This window comes from Camarhynchus parvulus, chromosome 3 (assembly GCF_901933205.1).
Source record: "Camarhynchus parvulus chromosome 3, STF_HiC, whole genome shotgun sequence".
NCBI classification, from domain to species: Eukaryota; Metazoa; Chordata; class Aves; order Passeriformes; family Thraupidae; genus Camarhynchus; species Camarhynchus parvulus.
This window is the reverse complement of record NC_044573.1, coordinates 45493909-45520702: the sequence shown is the minus strand read 5'-3', so window position 1 is coordinate 45520702 and position 26794 is coordinate 45493909. Positions and strand designations below refer to the sequence as shown.

The 26794-nt window shown below is 36.1% G+C and overlaps 1 protein-coding gene across 3 annotated transcripts in view; it reads right to left on the bottom strand.

Moving 5' to 3' along the window:
* FMN2 (formin 2) overlaps positions 1-26794 on the bottom strand; it is a 154494-nt gene that overhangs the window by 87227 nt on the left and 40473 nt on the right. For all 3 annotated transcript variants that reach the window (XM_030946252.1, XM_030946254.1, XM_030946253.1), the window contains 3 exons: positions 16241-17862; positions 15063-15207; positions 4490-4577 (listed from right to left, as the gene is read on the bottom strand). In XM_030946252.1, the coding sequence (XP_030802112.1) occupies positions 4490-4577; positions 15063-15207; positions 16241-17862 (1855 nt within the window). The remainder of the gene's footprint in view (positions 1-4489; positions 4578-15062; positions 15208-16240; positions 17863-26794) is intronic.

Sequence of the window (26794 nt, the reverse complement as noted above, 5' to 3'; positions counted from 1 at the left end):
TGCTCAGAACATTGAAATAATGCAGTGTAAGAGGCGTTTTATCAGCCTTCTCCAGTGAAATTATTTAGTTAAACCTGTGACAAAGTCTCTCCTTGCTCATCATTTCTACATGTCAGCATGAGTGGTCAAGTAAGCAAACAAACCCAAGATTTTCTCTTGTTCTTTTGTCACTAATAGTCAAATATTAAGAATAAATATTTCTTTTTCTTGCTAACATTTAAAGTGTGTTCACTTCCTGCACATCTGTCTTGAATTCAGGGCAGAAGATATGTTTGTTGTTCAAAGCTGTACTGCTGTTAGCAGAACAAACTGCTGCAGATATAACTTCTAGTAAAATAAGCTAAAATTCAGATTACAAGGTTGGTTTTTACCAGCTGTTAGGTGAATCTTCCTGCCCTTTCTCTAATTATTTTTCCGAGTTCATTCTTTTTTGAGGCCTGTAATAGAGAGCATCTTGGCCTTCCCTTTCTTTTCCCCCCTGCAAATATCAGAGTGGGACAGGTAGTTCCATCAAATTCTGCAGACTACCAGTGTCTCAGAGAGAGGGAAAAAATGACTTATTAAATGAAGAAAATGAAAAGTCATCCAAAATTCAGAGGCATAAATCCCCAAACTACTTCCAAAAGAGCCAGGGCAACCACAAGGTGTTATGCAAACTTTTACAGAAAAATGGTTAAGAGTATTGTAGCAACACAGTCCATGGAGTGACAAACCTTGTTGAGCGAAACTCAATCAATTGGAAAAGATAACAGACAACTTCAAAAGACAAAGAACTGCATATGCCATTTTTGAGAAACTTTTTACTTTCAACATTTACAAGGCATGCTTAGAACTAAGACAATTTTCATGTGCCAAGGAATAATTTCCATACATGTAATAAATAGTAGATTAAAATCTTACTGTGTAATAAATTTAATATTTAGGTGCATAAAATACGCAGTTTGCCTTTTTTCCTGGCTGACATCTTCAATTTAATTTTTTCTTTCTATTTTTATACACAGAACTTTTTGCTATTCTTACTGCACTTTTTACCAGTTGTAAACACAAAGGAAGATACACTGTTTCTTTATAAATAAGGGGATTGAGGAAGGCACTGACAAACTTATCTGCACCATGGCTGTGATGCCAAACAGTTGCTATATTTCAAGTGCTGACAGACAGCTTGAACAAAGATACCTTATTTACAAGACACAGTCCCGAAATGTAGACGCAGGTTAACGTGCAATTATATTTTAATGCATAGGGTGTTCATCATAGGTTACTCTATACAGTGACACCAGAATCTTGTGCCCTAATTTGAGCACACTTTGCATCTCTTGAAATGTTAAGAAATGCCCCCTGCCAATAATGTTAATGTTAAACCCCAAGTCTTTTCTCTAGGAAGAAAATCTGAACTATAAAGGAAAAAGAGGTAAGAAGTGCTTGTTTGGCATTTCTCAAGTTTTGGCCATATCATGCAGCCAAACACAGCAATATTTCCACTGGCAACATAATACTGGATAAAGGATATTTGTGGTGGAGTGAAAACACAAAAGCAAGCAAAATGCCTGGATAAAGTGTTTTGCATAGTTGATAGATGATTGCAAAAAAACCCAGGCATCAGTAAGACCTTGCGTGAAATCAGAGAAACCACGAGTATTCATTTTTATACTAATAGCAGAGAAAGGGCACTGCAACTAAAGAGACCAACATTTCTTACAGTTATTTGCCTGCATAAAATAGAAGGGAGTTCTGTTAGGAATTAGAATCTACTAAAAAAATCCCCACAACAACAAAAATTAATCTAGCAAACTTTGAAGCACTACTAGAAAGACACACTAGAGTACGGAACAAATGTGCTCTGATTATTACAACTAATCCTTCCACACTGTAAAAATATTTTAAAAGATGACAGGCTCTGGGCATTTGTCTTACTAAACCTATTTCCAAAGCTGGCAAGCAGACAAATGCAATTCTGCAAGCAGACACTTAACAACCATACAATAAAATAAAACTATTTTAGATGTATTACAATATACTGAGATATTCTGTTAAATACCACATCTGATCAGATATGCAGACAATATTCTTGCAGACAATATTTCATCTGTATTTTGTATCTTAAAAAGCAAATAAAATTACACCAAAAACACCAACCAAAGAACAAAAATTTAACAAGACATGAAATACAACATTTGAGCAGGACTCAAGCTATTTTAAGGTCTTCATCTAAACACAATCGGATTTAAAACTTGAAATCCTGAATTTATTAGGTAGATTTGTACGCAGCATAATTGTTTTCCCTTCTGTTCATGTAGAACTTCAAAATTTTTCAAAAGCACCAGAAAAATACAACACAGTAAATAGCATGCAAAACAAGAAATGTAATATCACTTAGCACTGAAAGTTTCTCTCTCCTCCTGGGTGCCTTTCTGAGGCCAGTAAAACAAAACAAAAACCAAAAAACTTTTCTGCGATTTGCGTGAACACTGCATCCTAAAAATATGCTTTTTGTTTGGTATAGGGAATATTTACAAGAAAGCTGTAAATTACCTGGTATCACAAATTGTCAGGAGGGGGGTGGGGGGAAAGTTTCATTTGACTGCATTCCTTATTTATGGAAAATAATTGCTTGTAGTGTACTGAGATATGTGTAAATTTATATATCAGTGTACATCAAACATGGAAAAACCTCAAGACCACTACTAAAAGGCCTACCCCTGGGCTAGGGGACAAAAAACACTAATCACATTTTTACTGTATTCATTGTCATACAACTTGAATAATAAAGTTGCAAATACAGCAACTATTTTTGTTACTGCAGGCACTTGATCATTATTTGAACTTTTGTTAGTATATTCTTGTTAGTATGTTCAAATTGCAGCAGAAAATCCTAAATGTTTTAACACTCAAAAATATGTAAAACCCTTATTTTTAATAAAGAATTAACAACATTGCATACATAAAGGTAAAGCTAAATACTTGGGGTTTTGATTCTATAATTTCTGCATGGGCTCTATGGTTAGATCACTCAGAGACCTCTGCATGGAGTGACTGATGCCAAAAATATTTCTAGGCAATATCTCTATTTTCCTTGCCCCCACCATGCAAATATTTCGTGCTCCTCACCACATTTTCTCCATGCCTATTTTATGTTCTTAAAAAAAAAGAAAAAAAAAAGAGACTTCTAGCACCAATCATTTTCACAAATTCCCCCACCAGAAAAAAGTTTTCTTGTGTTTGTTTAATCACTTCTGCACAGCGAGGGAATAAAAGAACTATTAAATTCCCTTTTGCAAAGACTTTTGGTTTTAGAAAACAGCTATTGAAAGAGGAATATCCAAAATCTGCACACAGCTCTTAGATGATCATGTGTGCTTAATATTGTAATAGGATAAAGGTTAAGAATAATATTGTTTGACCCCTTCAACTACTGACATTCATGCCATGTTATTGTTAGTGTTGCATGTTAAGCAAGCAAATTTTCAATGAACTTGTGTTGGCTTTACCACAGACACAGATGTTAGGCGGACTCCTTTTTTCATAAGGTTCTCATTATTAACTGAAACCAAGTTGAATATTTGACTGAAGGAAAGGACCATATCATTGTTTTCAGATTTTGCTCTATGACTTAACTGAACTACATCTGCCAGCTTTGGAAATACCAAGTACTTCTTGGCGCCAGCACTGGCGCCTTGCTCTATGACTACCATCTTAAGTGCTTCAGCTTGAGGAAGTCTAGTAACCATCAAAACAGTTTAATAAAACCTTAAAACTGTGATTACGAGTTACTCACTAGCTGACAGAGTGCTCTCAAATTTGTTCTATTTATGAATAATTTCGCAAAATAAGCAAATCATAGTAAACTGAATGCATGGCTGTAAATATGTAGCCTAGAAAGTTCACAAGATGTTTTTGTGATTTATGAAGTCTGTGTTATACTTGAAACCACATTTATTTAATAGATAGGCTGGCACTTCACAGGATAATTCAATCTGCTTCAAATCTATCCAAAGCCTTTGGGAAACATAAGGGATGCTCTGAATATAAATGCAATTCGACTTTTCACCTTTTTGCACTACTGTCTCTTAGCATAAATGTGAAAAGTATTACACTCCCCTAGAAGATCTCGCTTAGTAAAAAATGCTGTTGCAGATGAAAGAACGCCACAGTTTGTGCTAACCCAAATATAGGAACTATTTTATAAAACAAATAAATTAAACACTATAATTCACTTTTCTGGATATGTCCTAAGGTTATCTGAATTAAAATAAGCAACACATCATTCTTTCTTCCTCAGAAAAACCAAAAATCAGTGTCTATATTATATACCACTTACACAGCTGATGCTGAAAGGGGAATATAAAAGCTAGAACAAGCTATTTTCAGAAAAAATTGTGTAAAAAAGGCCTCATGTTAATTTATTTTATATATCAAAAGATATAAATATTTAGCATTTCTAGATAATTAATTATGTGATCTGAGAATAATCAATAGTTATTTCACTTACCATGCTGAATGTCCTTCATGTCTAAATGAAGGCTAGACATTAATATTCCAACAGCTTGAGATCTTTTGTTGCTTAACAACTTGACAACCTGCCAAAAGAAATACAAGTATTATTATATTATGCAGGATAATATACAAGATATTTTGCATTACTAACAACATATTCAAGAAATAGTTCTTTGTAGTCCATATACATATCCAAAAATGAGCAAATTTATTATTCTTAAAATTTGCTTCTGCTGTATAAACCCATTACAAGTGTATGTAACTTTATCACCTAGTTGAATTTAATCCTAAAAGGTTCCCCTAGTCTTCCTTCTTCATTAGAATGCACACTCTACTTCACACTGATGTTACTAAGTGTATGAAAAACACTGTCAAATAAAAAAAAATCCAACTGTGTCTATCTTGGAATTGCTTTGGTTTCCAAAACCACACAATGATTTCCATCTTTGATGTAAGTTAAAACTGTGAGAATTTGTATTTTATGTGAATGTTTGACGTAGTAGGCGCCAATATGAATTTTGTTTTAAAGTCAAAATAACCACGTACACATTGGGGTTTTCTTTGATCAGTTTAAGGATTATAAAAGGACACAAAGCTTTTTTGTTTCCAAAATAGAAAAAAACCAAAATCAAGCCATCAAAATGTCTTGCTTTGGGGGGTTAAAATCAGTGATTAAAATAGACTTTCATATGTGTTGGTTTTACAATCATAAGAGCAGCATGTAATTCACAGATTATCTTACAAAGAGCTCTAAGGTTTTTGAATTGAACTTGATGTAAATTTTATATCATTGTTAGGAGAAACAAGTAATGCCAGAAAAGGACTCTTATTTGTAAAATGGCATGATTCTAGATGAAATAATTTTCAATACCAGGATTCAACCATTGCATAGAAGAAAGAGGTTAATATTTACTCTACATAGGTTGCTGAGTTTTACACTGTACTAATCACACTGATGAAAACCCTTGTGAGTCACTTGGAGGAAAAAAGAAAAGACAGATAACTAAAACCATTAGTTCATGTCAGGAAGCATATACATATTTTTTCAAGTTACAGTGCTACTGTTGTAGTGCCAGGAGGCTGTATCATCTACAGCCACACTGGCAAAATTATTTTAAAAAATATTTAACAGAAAAGAGATTAGAAAAAGTAGAATTAGGTTAGCCAGAGTAAAGAATTTAATGATCCAATTCACATCTTAAAAGCTCAAAAAAGTACTCAGAAGATGTTTGCCATATGATTCACTGATTCTTTGCCAACTTTGATTCACTTACATTTTCAGATACAGGTCTGTACACTGATGTTTGTACAGCAGAAGAGAAGGAAAAACCTGACCCTGAACTCTGCCATTGGAACTACTTAGGAAAGGAAACTTGAGAAACTCACTGTACTTACAGTATAGGTTTTCTGAGGATGTGGTTGGCTCGCCAACTGTTTAATTTTATTTTTTCCCTTCTTAAATCTTAATAACCATTGATTATGAAGATATTTTATCCCTCTTTTCTCACAGATGCCAAACTAGCTGCAGTGGAGTGAAAATACAGCTGTAGAAGCCCTGAAGATAAGGGACTAATGTCTGTGTCTCAAACATGAACAGCCAGATCGCTGTGCTGCCAACCAAGGATCCTTGGTAATAACATGCTGTGAGAAGTAACAGGATGTGGCTGGAGAAGGGGGCCTTACAGGGGCAGGGCAGCAGTTTTCTGGGACAGAAATCCTTGTTCTGTCTCCTGGAGATAAGCACAGCATGGTACAGTGCACATGCAGGAATGAGGTTGAGAAAAAGGATTGCTGACCAAAAGCCAACCTAGTAGAAGGGGATCAAGACACCAGAGACCCCCCAATGCCCTACATCCCATTTCCAGAAAGGTCTAGAGGAATGAACTGTGCATGATAACTGATTTGCGTAGAAAGCAAGAAACTTATCTATAAATAAGCACCCCCATGAAGCTCCAGGACTTCATTGGCTATTCATGGCTCCAGGACTCTGGACATCCCATTAGCTGGATTGACACTGAAACAAGGACTTGTGATCTTTGTCTCTCCCTCTCTCCAGTTTCTCTCACTCACTCTACCTCTTTATTCAGAACCCACCACTATGTGCTTATACTGGAAAATGAGGGAATAACATATCAATTTCCATGACAAGTGTATAATTTGCTAATAAAACACTGTAAGCTTTTACAGACCTTCTGGCTTTTGTCATTCTTGTTGACCATGAGCATCTGCACACCTGTGTATTCCCTTCCCTTTTGGAGTGGGATGTCCCAACAGCAAAAAATACTGCTCATTAACCAAAAATTTTAACATGGGAAAACAAGTATATCATAACTGATGTTCACAAGGTTAAAGATCTAAATGCAAGGCATGGCTATTCACATCACCTGTCAAAAATTAGCAAGAAATTCCTATGTAACTTTTAAAACTATTTAATATACTATTTGGAATTTAAAACTAGGATACGATAGATTTTTTTGGATTTCAAAAGTAAAATTGATGTCATTCAGAAAGATAAAATTAGGATAACCTGCAATAGTCTTCTAATAGGGAATCATCACTCTAAATAATTTTTAATGGAATAAACATTTCATTCAAGCCTGGAACTGAGATAAATCTGGGTCAATACGAGATTTTCTTCTTGTAAAGAGAAACTGTTATAGATTTATTTCTTTGCAGCTACAAAAGGATTACAAAATAAAGTAGATCTTGGGTAGCAAGGTATGGATCAAATCTTTCCAACAATTAAGTTGTAATCTGTAATAGCAACCAAACAAGTATTTTAAATTCTATAAAAAAAAAAAAGAAAGAAGTGTATACAAAATTTCAAAAACAGAATCTCTTCAAATGATGTTGCTACCAAACCATACTTGCAGAAAAGGCAGAACAACAAAAGAAACAATATAGTATGTTACGCAAAAAAAAGTTCAAAAACTTCACCCTAAAGTTGTGTATTCCAAAAACATTGAAGAAACTGAATTTGGTAAAGAAGATATTGGGGGAACTGTTGGTTTCAGCTCCTATCGTTATCGCTCAAGTCCAAAACATCTTGTATTAATAGCATAACTAACTTGCTGGTGCCAGCATATAGTGGGAGTCCTTTGCTGCCTTTATTTTGAACTAGAAAACTATCCCAAAGCTGACAAATAAAGTGAATTAAAAATCAAATGCAAACTAATTGCAAAAGTGCTATCAGAAAACAACAACAGTCACACAAAGTGGCAAGAGCTCATCAGAAGCAAGCTTGTACGTTTACTATCCCTCAGATTCTGCGAAAATGGAGTAGAAATTGAACTGATGTAGGATACTATGTTATCGAGGAGTAAAACAAAATAAAAGAAAAAAATCGAGATTAAAATAGCTTTGTGAAGTTGTCTTCCACAAAAAAATACTACAACAGCTTTCAGGTGTGAACCTACCTAGAATCAGCTTGACTTTTCCAAAGGAAGCAGAACTACACTGTTCCCTCTTGGAGGCCCAAAGAACACAGATGAGTTGGAGTCTGATCTTGGGAATCTTCCACATCTAATTCTTCACCCATGTACTATTATATTTTCTTCAAATTGCGAAATCAGAGTTTCTATCTTCCATCAGAATTCTAAAGCTCAGAGAGCTACTAAGATCAGGCTTACAAATACAACAAGCAAATCAACACTAGAGAAAAAAGAAGCAAATAAATTAACTATGTTGTTGTCAGGCAGGCTAGAATGTGATTCCTGTCCAGGGGGCAGGACCAAACTTAGTGACCTAGTAGATCCTTTCAAGTCCTGGCTTAAAAGTCAGCAGGAAAAAAAGATGCTTTTTCTGAAAGTGAGGCCATAGACAGGAGAATAATTAGTTGCTGAGTGCCACGTCTTGACAGTAATTAGAAGCAAAACAAAACAAAAAAACCACTGTCCACATGAAGAGTATCTTTGCTGCCAAAATTCTGAACCATGATGATATCAAAAGGGTGACAAAGAGCATGACTTTCAAGTGAATGGGTGCAGAACAGCAATAGATAAAGCTTCACATAGCTGCTTCACATAGCAGCTACCAAATTTCCCTGGTTTTATTCAAGATGTAAGGCTTATGTCAACTTTTGTCAACTAATCTCTATTATGCTGTTCATTCCCATTTCAGTCAATTGCATGAATACTGGAGTTTCCTCCAATAGAATGGATGTAACAATACAACACTAATTCAGAAAATATGAATATTAGCATAAATGCCTAAAGCAATTCCCACATTTAAAAGTAAAACAATAAAAAAAATCAGCTGCATAGTCTGGGCCTACAGGCTACAGACAAGTGACGCCATTTAAAGGCAGAACAACAAAAGTTCGATAAATCCAATCTCTGCAAGATCTAAAGCCTCAGACACAATACACAGCTCCTTTTTAGTCTGGATTCTGGAACTCTGCTTTAAACAAATTTAAAAAAATAAATAAAAAGGAAGCTAGAGATATTATCTGCAGCCTGAAGTCTAGGACAAGCTTTCTAATTCTTGAGTGGTCCTTATTGTTGAGCATTAACAAACTACATGCCAAATTTATTCCTGATTGTTTAACACAAGCAAAAACAGTCAAAGAGATATTTAGTGAAAGGTAATGCAATACACATGTTTGATGAGAACCCCAAAGCAAAAAATATGAAGATTCCTTTTACCCAGAATAGTATTTAGTTAATGCATGGAATTTTTCAATGATTCTTGCTTTCTATTTCTGATTTTGAGCATTTAGAAAAATTATCCTAAAATTCTCACTGGTTAAGAACAACTGCTGTACATTACACAAAGTCACATCCAGGAAACCCCGCTTTACAAAGACCCATTGCTCATACAAGTGGCAGGGAAGAGGCAGAAACAACAAAGTTCCAAATCAAACGTTAAGAGACAGGATCAGGGCAGTTATAGTCACCTTCTCACCAGGCTCCATGGCAAGTCTTTTCTGTAGATTTAAGTGTATTCAAGTGTAAAATGGGCAATCACAGAAGTGGACCCATCATATCTTCCCCATGTATATCTTTCTTATAGGTATAACAGAATAACATACTCTTGCAGGTGGGAGATTTTTATGTGCGTTTTGGGTTTTAGTTAACCCTTTGTTTGCCTTATTTTAAAGGTAAATTCAGAAGTAACTTCTGGCTAGTAATGGCAACTGTGAGAGTGGAAATGGAATACTTCAAGTAGTGTGGTCACTTTGGTGTAATAGGAGATAAAAATTTTTCCTTAATATCTACAAAATACCCCCAACCCCCTTAAAACCAACACCCAGTCCCAGCTGTCTAACAATAGATCCATGCTGATGGCAGACACTGATTTAACTGAACTCACAGAGCATCAACCACAAAGCCTAATTTTCAGCATCTCTCTGTCTCCCGTCCTAAACAAAATGGAAAATCCCCTCTGGAAATGAGCTAGTTTCTTTACCCACTGAAGAATTTCATGATCTATATCTTTCTCTTTCTCATATAATTTTAGATGTAAGTTGTTGACATGTTATGCAAATTGGTAAAGTCAAACAGCCGTGTCTGAAACTTTATGCTTGAGGGTAGCGATGAAACATAATATTTACTTTTCGTACATTTTCTCTATTACCCTGTTGTGTTATTTCATAAATAAAGCTTTTACCAATATGGATGAGAAACAATTAATGTCCTTTTGTGCAGTTTTAGTGCTAAAATAGCACTATTTGAAATTAACACCATAAAACTATTACTGTAGGAGTAATCTTTTACTAAGAGGTTGTTACCCCAGTTAATATTCATAATTTATGACATTAGGTGAGAAAAATACTTAGAGTGCTTAAATTCAGTTAGAAATTAGTTAAGTTGGATAAGCATTGTGTTCCTCAACAGGAGGCTGAGCAATAGTAAAATGTTCCTTACTAAAAAACAAGAACTGCATTCTAACTCCTAAGGACTGGTGTGGCATTTTATTTCCAGAGGTCTTCTCTTCCTTCTTTATGTCCAACTTAAAATTCAAGTATCCTGAAATCATAATCTAAACTGTTTCATTGGTACATCTTTTATGGACCTAAGGCTTTTGAAACCAAATGAAATTTTAGCAACCTACTATTTATATTCTGGGATGGAAACAGCGTTTAAAATATTAATGTCAATAGATTCATAGTGGACTTTCCACAGGAGAAAGTCTTTAACATTTTTATCATTTACATGATAGATTATAAGCATATGGTCTGTGATTGAAAAGTTCATCGCAGTTATTTCAATACTGTTTTCCAAAAGTACAGTTAGAGGGTTACCAGTAATGTTTCTAAAATGACTGTTCAAAAGTTAGGGAAGGAAGTAACCTATGCAAGTCAGCTCAGTCCATTCTATATCCTTATTATGCTGACTGATACCAAGGTTTTCTGATTATGTACCATTTTTCCACCAAACTCATTCAATATATTCTGGCCAATGTTTGCCATGCAAGTATATTCTTAATACTGAGAAGTAATATGAGAATTATCATGAGAGCATTTTCATGAGCCTTAATCATAAGATCATTTTCTTCCTCCTTTACTAGTTACTTGTGTTTTAAGTGCTGCAACAACTTCTATGCAGCAATTTCTGACACAGGTAACAGTTTAATTTAATAAGTAATCATTATGGATTGTGCTCATATCATGTAGATGACACGAGCTATGGAAAGAGTTCTATGAAAAAGACTATGCAGCCACATAATCCAAACTTGTATTGTAACTACATGGAATAGCTGAACAAGACACAATAGAGAATTTCACCCTCTGCTTGGATCAAACATCACTGGTTTGACGAGACTGACAATTTGGTTTAAAGGATCACCCAGATCAAAATCACCCCAGTCTCACAAAAGGTTTCTGATGAAATTGCTTTAGACAGAATAAGAGGTGACACAGAATCACAGCTAATATGCTCTATATTTTCAGTTGTCAGATCTCCTCAGTTAGTCACTCCTTCCCCAGTTACTTTTATTAATCTTCCTTTGCCTCCTTCCTCTTGGCCCCTGTTTTCCAAACTACCAGTAAAAAGTCAGAGAAAAATCTTCAGGATTATACCTGAGGTCCCTCCTAAGCAACAGGAACAGACCTATGACCTGTAGAGTTTCAAAATTCATGACATGCTTTATACAGCTAAAAATATACATGTAATAAAATTTCTCCATAATTCAGGTCTAGGAAACTATGAGGACATGAGCAAAAGCAGACCCTGTTTCCTTTCTTAACACTGGCAAAATGAAGGAGACACAAACTGGGGGCAAAAACCCAACCCAACAAAACTCGCAGTCTAAAGAGCCAAATTTTGGTAACATTATAACAGGGACTTCTAATGAAAGTCAGACCACTTTAATAGGTAGTAATGGCAGCCCCACCTACAATATAGCCTATAAAGGACTTTCTTTGAAGATTTAGTAGGCATTCCTGTTGAGTGAGCCTGCACACATTTACAGCAGCTGAGAATTTGATATATATGCATTAACAAAGCAAAATAAATCACAGTTTGGCCCTAGCACCAAATAAGAGGTGGTAAGAATAAAATCAGCTGCATTCACAAGTAAATAATAACACTACATTCTTTCTCATTCTTTAAAGTTCTGGAATGGATTTTAGTGAAGCCTTCATTCAATGCTAGGTATAATATTGGTTTTTTTAAAGCTTTATAGATTTATATTGTATTACCTCCAGATGATCATGCTGAGAAAAAAATTACAACCAATAGTTGGGTAGGGTGAAATTGACTCATTCATTAACAAAGAACCCCAATCAACCCAGAGCAATAAGAATCATTTTACCGCTTAAAAAGTACTCACTATTCAGAAATTATTCTATAATTCATATCTATATACATACACAACAAACATATGCATGTTTGCACGCACTCTGGCTTAGACAATGAAAGCCCTGTGTGCAGAGCAGCAGTGTACTTCAAAATAATTAATCTTTCACCCACTAAAACATCCTAAAACTATCAAATCTTTCTGCAGATTAGCTAGAATTCCCCCTCCTGCCATGTGCAAAAATACATTTTTATTTCAGCTTGCAATAAAAAAATTATTAAAATAATATGTTTATACAGAGTACCAAATACTTTATACATTTGAAAGTTATCTGTACATTTTTTCATTACTACTATTTCCAGTGTAGCCAGTGCTTTACATCCAATCCATCTAAGCAATACATTCACTCAGCAGACTCTGCACTTCTACACAAGGAGCAAAAACAATTGCCAGACAAGAGCTTTATGGGAAAGCAGCAGAGTGAGAGTCCTGGTTCTGTTCTGTACAATGCTTCTTCACAGTTCAACAGGTGACAAAACACATCTGCTTTGCATAACATGTCCCTGTAAAAATCACTACAGAAACACCATTTGTAAGATCTTTACAGCGCCCATAACTATCATAGAAGCAATGTAAGTCAGTAAGCACTTAAACAGCGCTTGGTGCTCCCTGTAAAAAACATACTTGTGGAATTACAGCCATGCTTTTCCCAAGTAGCTGTTTCTTCTCCTAAACGTGGATAGACTTCATTATCCAAGTGTTCACTGCACTATTGATTAAGAGAATTCTAAAATAATGTCCTGCATTCCAAATTGCTGAGAGGGAGTACGTGGAATATATTTGTGAAGCTGTTCTATTTCAATTGTCTTATGGCAACACTCTGAAAAGCCCTAACTGGATTCTCACACATGAGTATTTAACTTTGACATCTGCAATAAATGATAGCTCTAACCATAGTTCTAATGAAAGCCTGTTTATCGGTTTAGTCAATCTTTTCTCCCCAGATACTACAATTCAACAAACCAGACTTCTCTATTAGGCAATTTCTATTTTTGAGAGCAGTATATTTGTTTGATTATTAGAGGAAGAGAAACAGAATTATCTTCTGTGAATTAAGGTGGCTCACAGGAATGTTTGTCCTAGATGACAGCAACTACTTGATTGCCTTAAACTTCTGTGTGGAAATTTCTGTCAGAAAAAACTTGTTCTCATCAAAGAAGTTAAGAACAATCAGCCATTTTAATTTAGCTTTCACTACATTTTTTTTAACTTACTGACAACAGATCTAAATTTATGGCATTGCAAGAAAAATAAATATTTAGTATCAAAATCCACATCTAATGTTTATTCATAATCACTGTCTGTGTTTAAGCTCTTTGTATGTTACAGAAGTAAACAGCCATGATTTCCACTCTGTTGGGAGATTTTCATCACCAAATCTTACAAAATTTTCAGAGACACACAGCATCATGTTTGCATTCCTTTTTTTACAAAACAACTATGATAGTAATTAAGCTAAGGATAACCATTAAAAACCAGCTTTTTCTAGAAGGAGGAAAGAGGAGCAAAGGTCTTGCACTTTGGAGATTTGCTGCAGAACAGCAAGATAGCAACAGAATCTTACATTTCCTCCCATCCCAGTTAGTCCAGTCTAGTGCAGCACAGTGTACGTGTGTTTGCACTATCCTTTCCATCCATCCATCCATCCATCCATCCATCCATCCATCCATCCATCCATCCATCCATCCATCCATCCCCTTGGGATAATCATCCTACCTTCATTACCACTTCTTTTGCCTGCTGCACAGTAAAGCACCTGACCAAAATGTGTCTATGGGGCAAGATCTCCAGAACCAAGAGGTGGAGAACTAATAGGTCATATTCAGAGATAAGGTCTAGCGAATAGAGATTTTAAAGAGTCCCACTTGGTATCCCATATTGGAATAAAGTCTTGTACAGCACTAACCTGCATGTCAAAAGATGATGGAAAGATCTGCCTAGCTTTGAGTTGAGTACAGGAACATGAAACCAAGATAAAACAAGAACCTTAATGGCTTTTTAGGAACCCACATAAGACCATCCCCCTCTCTGACCTGAAAGTTTAATTGAAAATTACTTAGCATACCACCACAATTTGATTTTTACACAGACATCAAGAAGACTACAGCCAAACAGTCATGTAAACATTTGGATTAAATTCTTTTACTCTGGGGTTTAAACTTCTACATTTTAAAGTGTTCTTCCCATTTTTATTATATTGAACACCATTCTGTCTCAAGAAACTGGTTTGATTAGTGTTGGATTTTTCCCAGCTGTGCTTGTCATTTATTGTCTATATAAACTTCATATTCTTTATACACATAAACACAACACAATCCTAAAACCATTCTGATTGGTATAACACTAGGAATTAGATTCTGAAGCATAATTTTTCTCTGAAGTCATGGTACTTCATATGCAACTCATTATTTAATGTATAAAATTAATCAGAATAATATATATACTACTCCTTGCACATCTGCAGTCAATTTCAAAGCATCATATATGCACCTAATTATTTTAATATTATTTTTGTTAAAGTGGATAAAGCAAAGATATTTTTAAGAAAATACATACTTGAAAAGTAATTTATGAAAAAAGAAATCTTCAGCCTTTAATATGTACAGCTTTGAAATACATCCTACATTCTCTCCTTCTCTTAATTTTCTATACTGTGTATTTATATATGGTAACAATTCCACACCAGACGTAATTCACCTCAGCTGCATGCAAAAATCTGTCTTTATGTAAAAAACAGCCTAGAAAAGATCTGAAATTAAACGAGTACTCACTTGTTTAGTCTTTGTTTTTGTAATGGTGTCCGAAATGGGTTTCTTCCTCTCTTTAACAGCTGTTTTAGAAAACAGTTCTTCAAACTCATGATAATCTATGGAAGGCTCTTCAATTTTTTCCCACACAAGTGAAGCACTAGAATCTCTAAAGTTAAGCAAAAGACCTATGTAGGGCAATGTCAAACTAAATAAGGTCATAAATGGAGGAATTAAAAAAAAAAAATAGCAGCAATTTATAAGTTGTTGCCAAAATTCTACTAGCAGCATTTTGATAAAAAACTACTGTGGATTCTTCCTCATACTTCTGGGTTTTCTTCTTTTTTCATGTGTGATACTGTCAGGCTTATTTATATTCACCCACTCTACATGCCTGGGAATAAAAATAGGCTGTATATAGGCTATAAAATGTACAGACATGGACAGGAAGAGAAGTAGAAATAGACAGTTATTTACTGACCACCTGTGCAACAGTGGCAAGAACTTCAGAAGAAAGAATAAATTCATCATTAAATAACAGCAGATGGGTTTTATAATTACTACTCAGAGATATAAGAAAAATATTTACAAGGAAACTTTTTTCATGATCAGCAATGATCTTTTACAAAAACCCCCAAAAAACATTGACAACTGAAACCAAGTCATATTAAAGTAAGGGCTATCAGAATTGCTTTATGCAAATAAATTGCAGATTGAATCTGAGTCTGTTGAGTGTACAAGGTGAATAAAAAAGTATTTCAAGGTCACTGAAGAAAGGAAAGAGAAGGATAGAATGTGTTCAGCATAGATTCACCTAGAAGGAAGACACTACCAAAACTTGGAAACTGCTCCAGACACAGACCAATGCTACTTTGAAATTTGAGGGGAATCACAAATATGACATTTTGAAAAACATTTCACAGTACACTTGGTGGCACACCATCACCCCCGGATCTCTTATCCACACGTGATACGTAGCCCCAAAGGATGCTACCATCAAAGAACTTCCACGTGCAAATAACTTTTGCACGCTTTGAAGAAAATGGGCACCCTATTTATATATCCAACTACACATAAAACCCTGCTTGCACCCATGTTCTCCCAAAGACCTACCTAGCAGGAAAGACATTTGCTAGTGATAAACAATACTATCGAGACAGCCATAACGCAAAACCATCACTCTACATAATTCTATGACTTACCTTTTGCTGTGGAGCTGAATTCTTGTCCAGTAAAGAGGCTTCATTGGCCGAGAAGGCTCTATTACATGTTTCCTGCTCCCTTTCTCCTGATTCATCCCCATTGCAAATAAACCAGATGGTAATGGAGGAGGAAGAAAACCACAGCCCTGTGGGACTGCTGGGTAGCTGCTGCCCTGGACTGCTGCTGGAAGGGGTGGTGCACTTCCAGGTAAAGGTGGTGGGGCCGGAGGAGGCATCCCCAGGCCGGGCAGAGGAGGAGGTGGAGGAGGGACACCAGCTCCAGGTAAAGGTGGTGGAGGGGGCCAGAGGTGGGAGACAGCTCCACCAGGCAGAGGTGGTGGAGGAGGTGGAGGGGGCACAGCTCCACCAGGCAGAGGTGGTGGAGGAGGTGGAGGGGGCACAGCTCCACCAGGCAGAGGTGGAGGAGGGGGTACAGCTGATCCTGGAAGAGGTGGAGGAGGAGGTACAGCTGCACCAGGCAGAGGTGGTGGTGGAGGAGGAGGTGGTGGAATGCCCCCTCCAGGCAGAGGTGGGGGAGGTGGTGGCAGTCCTGCTCCAGGAAGCGGTGGTGCTGGGGGTGGCAATCCCAGGCCGGGCAGAGGAGGAGGTGGAGGAGGGACACCAGCTCCAGGTAAAGGTGGTGGTGGTGGAGGGGGAGGTGGGATACCCCAACCAGGCAGAGGAGATGGGGCTCCTGCTCCAGGCAAAGGTGGTGGTGGAGGTGGTGGAGGGAATCCAGGGCATGGAAGGAGAGGAGCTGGAGGCAGCGTTGGTATCGCCCCACTTGGCAAATGTGGAGGAGGAGGGAGAGGTGACATTGTGGCACCTGGGAAAGAGTAGTCCAGGTCTGTCACTGCTGAGACAGCAGAAGAAGGGAGTCCTGAGCCAGGTAGAGGTGGTGGCAGTGGTAGTCCTGCCGCAGACATGGGAGTAACAAAGGAATGGCCTTGTGCTCCAGGAAGGGGGGCAGCCTGTTCAGTCGCTGGCAGTGGTGGGGGAATGCTACATGTGGGCTCTGGGGGCAAGGAAGGGGGATGTTCACTACAAGTTATATCTACAGTACTTAGAGGCTGGTGGGAAACTGTCATTTCAGCCTCTCCTTCAAATGCAAGGGACAAATCAGCTTTAGGTCCTGGAAGAGGTGACTGCGGTATACTCTGTACTGATTGGCTTGCATCCAATGGCACTGAGATTAGCTTCGGCGACAGAATTAAGGAGATTTCAGAACAAAATGTGGGCTGTAGTTCTAGAGCTGGCAAGTTCTGAGTAGGCCCTTCACTTTTGCCCCCTTCTAAGTGTGGTGGTGGGGGTGGCTGTGGCAGTGCACTGGCTGAAGGCATTGTATGTGTTAAATAATCCTCTGTTGGTGACGTTTGTACAGATCTCGCCTGTGACACAGTCCTGGGTGTGGTCTCCTCTTCATTCCTTTGAAGAGTCACACTGCTGAGTTCCCCAGAGTCTGCGTGTGCCTGCTCATTTTCCTGCTCCCTCCCAGCAGTCTGTACCTCTGCAGCAGGAAATTGTTTCTCAAGTTCTGCAATTTTTGTCCTCAGATCCTCAATAGTTTGCTCAAGTTGTTGGATGACACTGGCACGCTCCTCAGATTTCACCTCAAAAGCATCCTTTCAAAGAAAACAAATAATAAGCTCAAACAAGGATAAGATAACATTCATCATCATATAATAATTAAATTTAGATCAAGAATATTAGATCAAGAATGCTAGTGTTCCAGAGACTCAAAAATCAGCTAGTTATGTCAAGGCTTTAAAAAGTGAGGAATCATTTTGGCTAACTACATTTTAAGTGGAAGAAGACAGTTTAGGAAAATTACTTACTTATATATGACAATAACTTTGTCAGTACAAGGATACTTTAGACTGTGATTACACTTGTCAAAAGCAGAAACCAGTAGCAACCCCTCCCTCCCTGCAAATACCCTGGCTGAGAAAACAACCAACCACTGAGCACAAGTACTGCAAGCATTTGCCTACACGTGGATGTGAAGACATGGTGGTAGGAGGGCTCAGCATTATTTGAATTCTGTTAATTGAAAAAAATGTTAAGGGTTTCTTTAAAGGGATCATCATGAGTAGCAGACTCGGCATAGTATTGACTGCTGCATTTCAATATACACCTTAATGATACAACACAGATCAGGAATGCAGAATAATACAAATGCTATCTTTTGGAAAACAGCTAAATCTCAGAGCAGAAAAAGTATGCTTTTCTCCAGCCAGCATGACTAGGAAAAAAAAAGAAGGAAGAAAAAACTAAAGGAGAACTTTCATCCTACCCCACATTGATAACACCTCTGCCAAGGGACAGACTGAGATAGGAAAGATTCCTGCCTGGAATGATTATTCTGTATTTGACAGGTTTCACATTTTTTTCTCTCTTTCTCTAAAGCATCTGATCCTGCTTGCTGTAGACTGAGTAGAGGAACCATTAACCTTAACGGCACATTATTTCCTACAATTTTAAAGAAATACCTGTGAAAAACTGTACTGAAGATAATGGATATGCTTTCATCCAAACTGGCCAATAGAAGTAACCTTGTCCAAAAATAGCCATTTGTGCTTATTCAGGTTTGATGAACAGGAGATAGACTTGACCTTACAACAAAAAGTCTTCTAAAAATCAATTATTTTCTAGCTGCATACATTTACATTTTAGTACCTTTCTTTTCTCTTTCAATTTAAAATATTAGCCAGCACTTCAAGCATTCAGTTGGTCATGGAAGAGGTTTCACAAGTGGTTACAGAAAAACTTAAGTGCCTTTTTATTTCTTTTTACCAAACCATATGCATCTCAGATGAGACCATAGGCTTGCTTAGTAGGAAATATTTCAAATACTCAAATTATAGTTTTGTAAAGAAACCTACAAATAAACATACAATACTTTATGTACCAATTGCCTTGATTTGTTTCAGAGAAACATTTTTCTCATCTTTTGACGCATGAAAGTATTAAAAATATTTTTTTTCTGGAAAAGAAAGTTATAACTTCCAGCTGGGGATTGTTAATAAAATTTAATGTTCAATAATACTTAAAAAATGTTTCTGCACAGAGTCAGTTTTCAGATATAAAATTTCAACTTCTTATTTATCTTAGAATTTCTTAGTTGTCCTAAAGCAATCCCAGAAGTAAAACAGCAACAGCACTTAAAGCAATAATTGCTTGATTTTGAAGTACCCTTATCAAAAAACTTACAATCTCTTAGATTGTTTGAGCTTTCTGGAACAGCAGTTTGAACCGAAGGTTGTGTATTACAACTAAGTCTCCCTGCCACAGGTTCACAAAAAATGTAAAACACAGAAAGGAACATGAAAAAATGAATAGCGAAGGAATTAAGATAGACATAATAACACACAGTATAATAAGAAGGAAAAAAGGCTGAGAAAGACATTTCCCATACAAATTACTCATGATGCTTCAGTCCATCCAGTTTCCTTTAATAACTCAATACTTCACAGCAACAACAGTTTTACTGAAGAATTTCTTTATAAAGGAGGAATACAATATTGTTTATCCCTTTGTTTCATCTGCTCTTATCCCCCTACCAGTCACCTGCAAATACAATAAGGCCTATCAGTTCTTCAAAAGGCAACACTATCAAAGGAATTGTGTTGCTAGGATTATTAAGGCCACACACCAGTTTTCAGCTGAGATCAAATCCAGTTTCCCCAGACTGTAATTCTCCTAAACTCCGATTTTATACTGTAAGAACACTCCACAAGGGTTTTATAGGAGATACAGTAAATTCATTTCTGCCATAAACAAACTGCAGCCAACAGGATTAGGCACAATATTCAATGGCTCTGAAGAGATTTGCCTTAAAAATGGCTGATCTCAGAACAGTTCACTGTTTAAAAACTCTTCTACTTGGGAGATTAGATTCAATTTTTAACAAGAAAAAGTAATTCTTGAATATTCTAATTCTACATTAGCTGCAGGAAAAACCTAGATCCACTCTTCTACAAGAAAATTTACCCTGCAGACAATGAATTTTCTTTCAGGAGAAGAACTATTTTATAAAGGTTTTTAAAAATAAGCTACGCAGTGAGATGAATTAGCAGTTCAGACAAGAAATTAAAATGTCCTGATGAATTAAAGGGGCTGTTTAGCCATGCCCTAAGAAGCAGCATTTCTGATATCCTCAAGATACGGAATTTCAAACAATCTGGTGATTTCCTATCATGTTATACCTAACAATCACCAACATATCCAGATTTTCATAGAAACAGCATTGGAATGAACAAACAAGGCTTTGATGTGAATGAAGAGATATTTATCCAGAGGATATGATGTACTTGAATTTGTTTGGTCTAAAAAACAAGGAAACCAAAAGCAAAACAAAACACAGCCCCAGTATTTATGTGTTTCAGTAATTATTTTGGACAGACATATTTTTCATTTAGACTTTTAAGATGCCCTCAGAGCAGTTTAATTGGATTTTTGCCTTTGTCCTAGTTTAAAGTTGACCTCTAGATTTGAAAGGGCTTATCAACCAAGAAGGAAATCAAAACTATATAAATCCAATCAGAAATAAAAATTTCTATTATTTCCTTAGAGAATAAGCAGGAGAATACTCAAATTTTCATACATGTAAAAGATGGTCAAAAGCTGTTGACAAGGACCAGAAGACTGAGATTAAAAAACCCACACACACATAATGAAAAGAAGCTTCATAGCTTCATTTTCAGGGGACAATTCCACAGCAGAAACCTATGGGGTTTAAAAGAGATATGAGGAAACTCTGTCTTGCCTAGAGTTCTTACCCAGGACCCAGGTACTGTGGAACAATCTTCTTTCTGTAAAGAAAGAAAGAAAGGTGGAAGCTTAACCCTTGCTTTATCCTGGTGGCTTGAGTATGAAAGAGTGAGCAGGAAAAAACATTTCAGAGGTGTGTGGCTATAGAACAGTGCCCAGAATTTCTCAAACAGGCTGTGCATGTTCCATGTGCAATGAGTTGGATGCTCAATCTGTGACTGATCTCTTTGGGTTGCACTGATACGATTGTTTGCACATGGATCTGGAAATATTTGCTTTGCTGGCTAAAGGTTGTACACTTGGAGCTGCACATGTACATTACATAGAATTCATTCCAATCCCATCATGTTTTCCACATGTGCATTTCAGATGTCCAGCATAAAGCTGATCTAGTAGACAAAACATGTCCAGGATCTTCAAACATGTAAAGATCAGAGTGCAGCTACCTCCTTCTACAGAGTTGACAACCTAGTTTGTCAGATGAGTGACTGAAACCTACAGACCCTTCTATAACTAAATTTCCAGGCAGAAAAAAACCCCACATCTGTGAAAGTTAGCCCTGGTCTATGTATATACAGACATACATATATGTGTCTGTATAATATACTTGTCTATATCTTCCTATCTCAGCTTTCATTCACTTACATGTTTTATGAACAGCCATAAAGTATCTTTTTTTTTTAATAAACATAATGACAGTTCTTATTGGTAATTTTGGCATATTTGAAAAAAAAAGACATTACAGCTTAGTTTTAGAAGTTAATACCTTATACTATTACAAGTCAAAAAGTTGCATCAGCCCTTTGATAATTTTCAGCAATTTGTCACCTAGTGTCATGCAATTTCCTCTCTGGATAGAATTTATATTTAGATAATAAATATATTTAGATAATAATTTATATTTAGATATTTGCTTCGATTTCTCTTTTTTTTTGTGAAAAAAAACTTGACTTTTTAGTTTATCAACATCACAAGTCATGAATCAGAGTCTATGCTGCTACCTAGTTGCAAGAACACATGGGAAATAGAAGCATACAGTTAAACAGAATTAAGATGGCAAAATAAGGCTCCTCAGGTCTTCTAGTAAGTGTGCCTGGGAGCACTTGGAGGTACTAGCAGTGCACAGGAACTTGGAAGGATGCTCTTTCCAACTGCTCTGTTAATAAATGCTGCTTTTCTACGCGAAGTGAAACATTTTTGAACGCGCACGCTCACCGAATGGCACAAAGTAGAGCCACAGTAAGAATTTAATTCAGTCAGAGAAATGTGATCTCTATTCAGGTTTCTCTCTTTAAAGCTGTCTCATTTTCAAAGCTACTTCTTGCAACTGCAGATCAACCTTAAGAAAAGGAGACACAACATTTAACAGGCATTTTTAGTGCTACAGTAATTGGCAAATGAGAAGTACTGGTGGAGACTTGATTTGCATTCAAACAAAACAGCATCCATCTAATTAATTCTCACATTTCACTTAATCTCAAGGCTCATTGCAGCATTTAATTTTTACAGCAGTAGAAATTGAGTCAAAAGTTGGCAAACTTGCCAATAGCATCAGGGAGAATTACTGAAGGAGTGGAATTAGTATTAGATACTAGTTTCTTCCTCAGACTACCTGATTAAACCTTTTTGATTGAAGGTTTTACTACTCTGAAGTTGTACATATGGGAATGAGGGGTACACTTTTTCACACTAGTCCATCTTTCTTCCTACAACCACAAAAAAATGATGCTCCCCAGTATAACAATGAACAAGCAATCTCTGAAACAAAAACAGTGTTGTGTCTCACCCTTTTTGAAGTCATAAAACTTATTTGGAAAGTGTGAGCTACTCCCACTCTGTGACACATTGCAACAAATGGATTACACCAGCCTGCACAAGGCTGGCAATGGACTAGGTAGCTCTTCCTGTCCTCAAGAGCTGGGACATATCTAATCAACCTAGTGGTTTTGTCACACCTATCATGTGCGACAAAAAACCCCCAAACCATTACATGCAGAGATCAATAGTTATTGAATTTCAAATAGTTCAGATAAACTAATACAGAGTCAACGGGGAACATACACCTTTGAAGAAAGATGCATGCATTGCAAATGCTGACTTGGAAAGCTGCAAGTCAGAGGAAAAAAGAGCTTAGATTCTTGAAATTTCTGTTCCTGAACAGTTTGAATTCCTTGTCTCTGAGCTAAGCGTATTTCAGAGGATAAGATCTCAGTTCTTTATATTACCCAGTTAAATAAATAATCAACTTGAGATACATCGAAGATTGAAAGAGTTTTCCTCTTTAAGGAGCAACTCTTAACTTAGTTGGAAAATAACCTTAGGTTATCCCCAGGTTTTACTATGATAGGAACCTCAAAAGAATTTTCATAGACTGAAGACAAGACAAGGTAAAATAAAATTTCACAGAACCACTGACCACCCCAGGAGAGGCACAGGAGTCAAGTTTAATTACATATTACATGTAGTATTACATAGGATTACTTTAAACCTTCCCGAATAACACTTGTGGAAGCTTAACCCTCACTTTTTATCATGGTAGCTTGAGTATGAAAGAGTGAGCAAGAAAAAAAATACTGTGAGAAATGTATGGCTATAGAACAGTTCCCAGCATTTCTCAAACAGGCTGTGCATGTTCCATGTGCAATGAGCAATGTCCTGACTATCCAGGCTGAAAAACCAACCAAAATGTCCCTCTCAAATTTTGAAGGTTTCTGTCCTGGCCTAGATGAAATTTCCTTACTAGGGAGGCATGAAACAATACATAGATAAATAAGACTTCCAAAGGGGTTTACTATCCACATAGCTTAATTTAGCTCAGAAATTATTTTAACTGTTCTATCACTCATCCAGTGTAAAACAAACATGTAAATGAGACTGGGTACTGAAAGGAAAGCTAAACTTTATTAATTTTATTATAAAATTATGTTACCTGTTTCTGGTGTCTTTGATTTATTGTGCTGTGGATTGCAAAGAGACTGCTAGTGCAGACGAAAAGATAACTAGAACCTGGCCACTTATGTCAGCAGCCTATAAGCAAGAGGTACCTTAAAAATCAGATTTCCTTGAAAGTTTGGATAAAAACTGTCTGGATTTATTTTCTCCTCAATATTAAATTGCTTGCTGAAATGCCTAACACATGATTAATTTCTTCCTTTCTTTGTCACCTGTGTTTTTTCTAAAGTATTTCAACTATGATACTAAAGTGTTTGGGTAGTTTTCCTGTGTATCCAGGCCAAGGCAACAATTCATCTCATTCTGTTAAAACATAAAATCTGGCATACCTTGAACATTACTGCCTTGACACATTAGAGAAATGTGTTGAACTTTTTCACACCAGACCTTTCCCTGGTTTTCTATTCCACTTGAAATTGTCCAGCAATCTGGAAACCAGTCACTGTGAAAACTAATTCTATTATTATTTTTGTGCTCTTTATATGCATCAATTGTAAGCTTTTATTATTATTTATTGTAAGCTAGAAATAACAATATGGATTCTATGAGCCAAATGTGAACATTAATGGTTTAAATTTGAAGGGCTTGGAAGGCCTTTTAAGCTCTAGTAGGGGAGATCAAGAAAGGTGAAGATTTTTCAGATGAACTTTGCCCCATTCTGATAAGCAACTGTCCAGAGTATGATACTTCTGCACAGTACTTGCCCTTTTCATCTAAGAGTTCAGCCAGACCACAAAATGGGAGGTTCACATGTTGCTTTTGTCTTAAGCTTCCAACAGGGAATAAGCAGCAAAAAATATTGACACTAAGAATAAATCTTTGTAGATACACTGAAGCACAAGCCCGCTACTCACAACAGAAAAGGTTTGGAGAAATGGAAAGAGAGCCTCCACAAATATACCCATAAACATGCTGAAGGCAGGGGCCTGAAAGTATGTCATCTTCTTTAACTCTTTAAAAATGTGAAAGTTATATTAGAAACAAAGCTGTATCATTTTGAGTGAAATAACTTTAAAAAAAGTCAATCAAAATCAAGTAATCAAAAATGAGCTTTAAGTATAGAGAAGTTAACTAAAATCTTTCTGGTATCATGAACATTAAAAAAACCCCAATTTGTATATTTAGAGAAAGTTGAATAATCATAAAGAGCAATCACACATTCTGGAATATGCAAGTTAGTTTTTGCTAATAGTTTTGGCCTCACTCTTTAAAGAATAAATATAAAGAAAAACAGGTATTCAAAATACAGAAAAGGAAAAAAGTGATTTTACTGCTTTTGTTTATACCAACTTAAGATGGAAAATGTAATAACTTTTGATCTAAATGTAAGTAGAAGATAAACTGGTTACTCTACCTTGTATCCAAAGAGTAGAAATTATTCTCAGCCTTACTTTTAAGTTCTCATTTAGGTTTGGCAGTATGTAATTTTTCATTTGTTTGTTTTTAAAGTATGTAGGGCATTTTAAAGTTAAATGAATACTTCTTTTTACTAAGAAAAGCATTTTTTATCTCCCTTCTACATAGAGAATATTGTAGAAAATCTCAGGATTTACACCACTAAAAGGTAACACCTGATATTTAATGCCAAGAGAAATATAAGAAGAACTTGAAAGAGTTCTCACTTTTGTGTGGAGGAGGTCTCTCAAATAGTTTAAGTCCACTTGCCAAATGAAATGTCCTGCTAGGAATGTTACAAGAAGTTTTCACATACTGATATGTACACGCACACAGACTTACACACATACACTTTTTCAAAATGCTGTCCTGTATTTCATATATTTTCTTCATCTGTTCTCTTCAATTCTGTGGAATTCTTTTTTAAAAAAAGCTTGAAATGTAAATAGTATAGTACCAAAAATATTCTACGTAATCCAAGTATAGGATGTTAGCATTGAACAAACAAAATCACTGTTTTCACTGGTCTCCAAAAGATGAGAGAAATTTCATAAGTAAATAATGGTACTTACAGTACAAATTGTATTTTGGTATAAAAGGAGTTTATGGATTTTCATCTGAAATAGGATTTCTGGTTTAGAGAATTTAAGGAAAAAAAACGTATTTTAATAATTGATGATAGCAGCTCATAAATTTTCCTCTAACCAGGAATTCATAGATGGCACAAGCACTACCTCATATTTATCTATTTTCATGAGCAAGAATGGTGAGGAGTCAGAGGAGAAGAGAGTAAAAAATTTAAACAGAATTTTCAATAAGCATATAGCTATCATGCATTTGCATTCACTGCTCCCTAAGGGAAGTTATAGTCCTCTGTTATTATTTTACAAGAAACTCACTGTAAAAGGCAAGAGAAGAAATACATTAATGCTTAGAATCAAACGCAGACAGAAAAGTGATAATTCTTTCTATGCAATCCCTATCCCATAGTTCTCCTTTTTCAGGAAGTGAAAGTCTCTCTCATTATAGTCAAGGATTTAAAGCATTGCCAAACAAATCTCGTTAAAATAAATTATTTTCTCAGTTTTACTCTCATTCTCCTTTTCCTCTCATCAATTATTGCCCAAACCCTAACAGTGGTGCAGCACACCCAAGAATTTGTACCTAAAATGACAAAAAACCCCATATTTGTCTAAGTATAAAGCATAGTCAAAACAAAAAAAGAAGAATGCCCATTATGATTAAAGGATGCAAAATCTATATTATTACTATTACTATTGTTGCTATTATTATTAATATACATTCTCATAAAATCTGTGATGAAGAAGCTGTGAAATGAGATTATTCACAAGAACCTGACCCACAGTTTCTTAAGAATTTTAATCAATGCCTGAAAGGACTTGAATTAGGAGTAACTCACAGGAAATACAGGTTTTT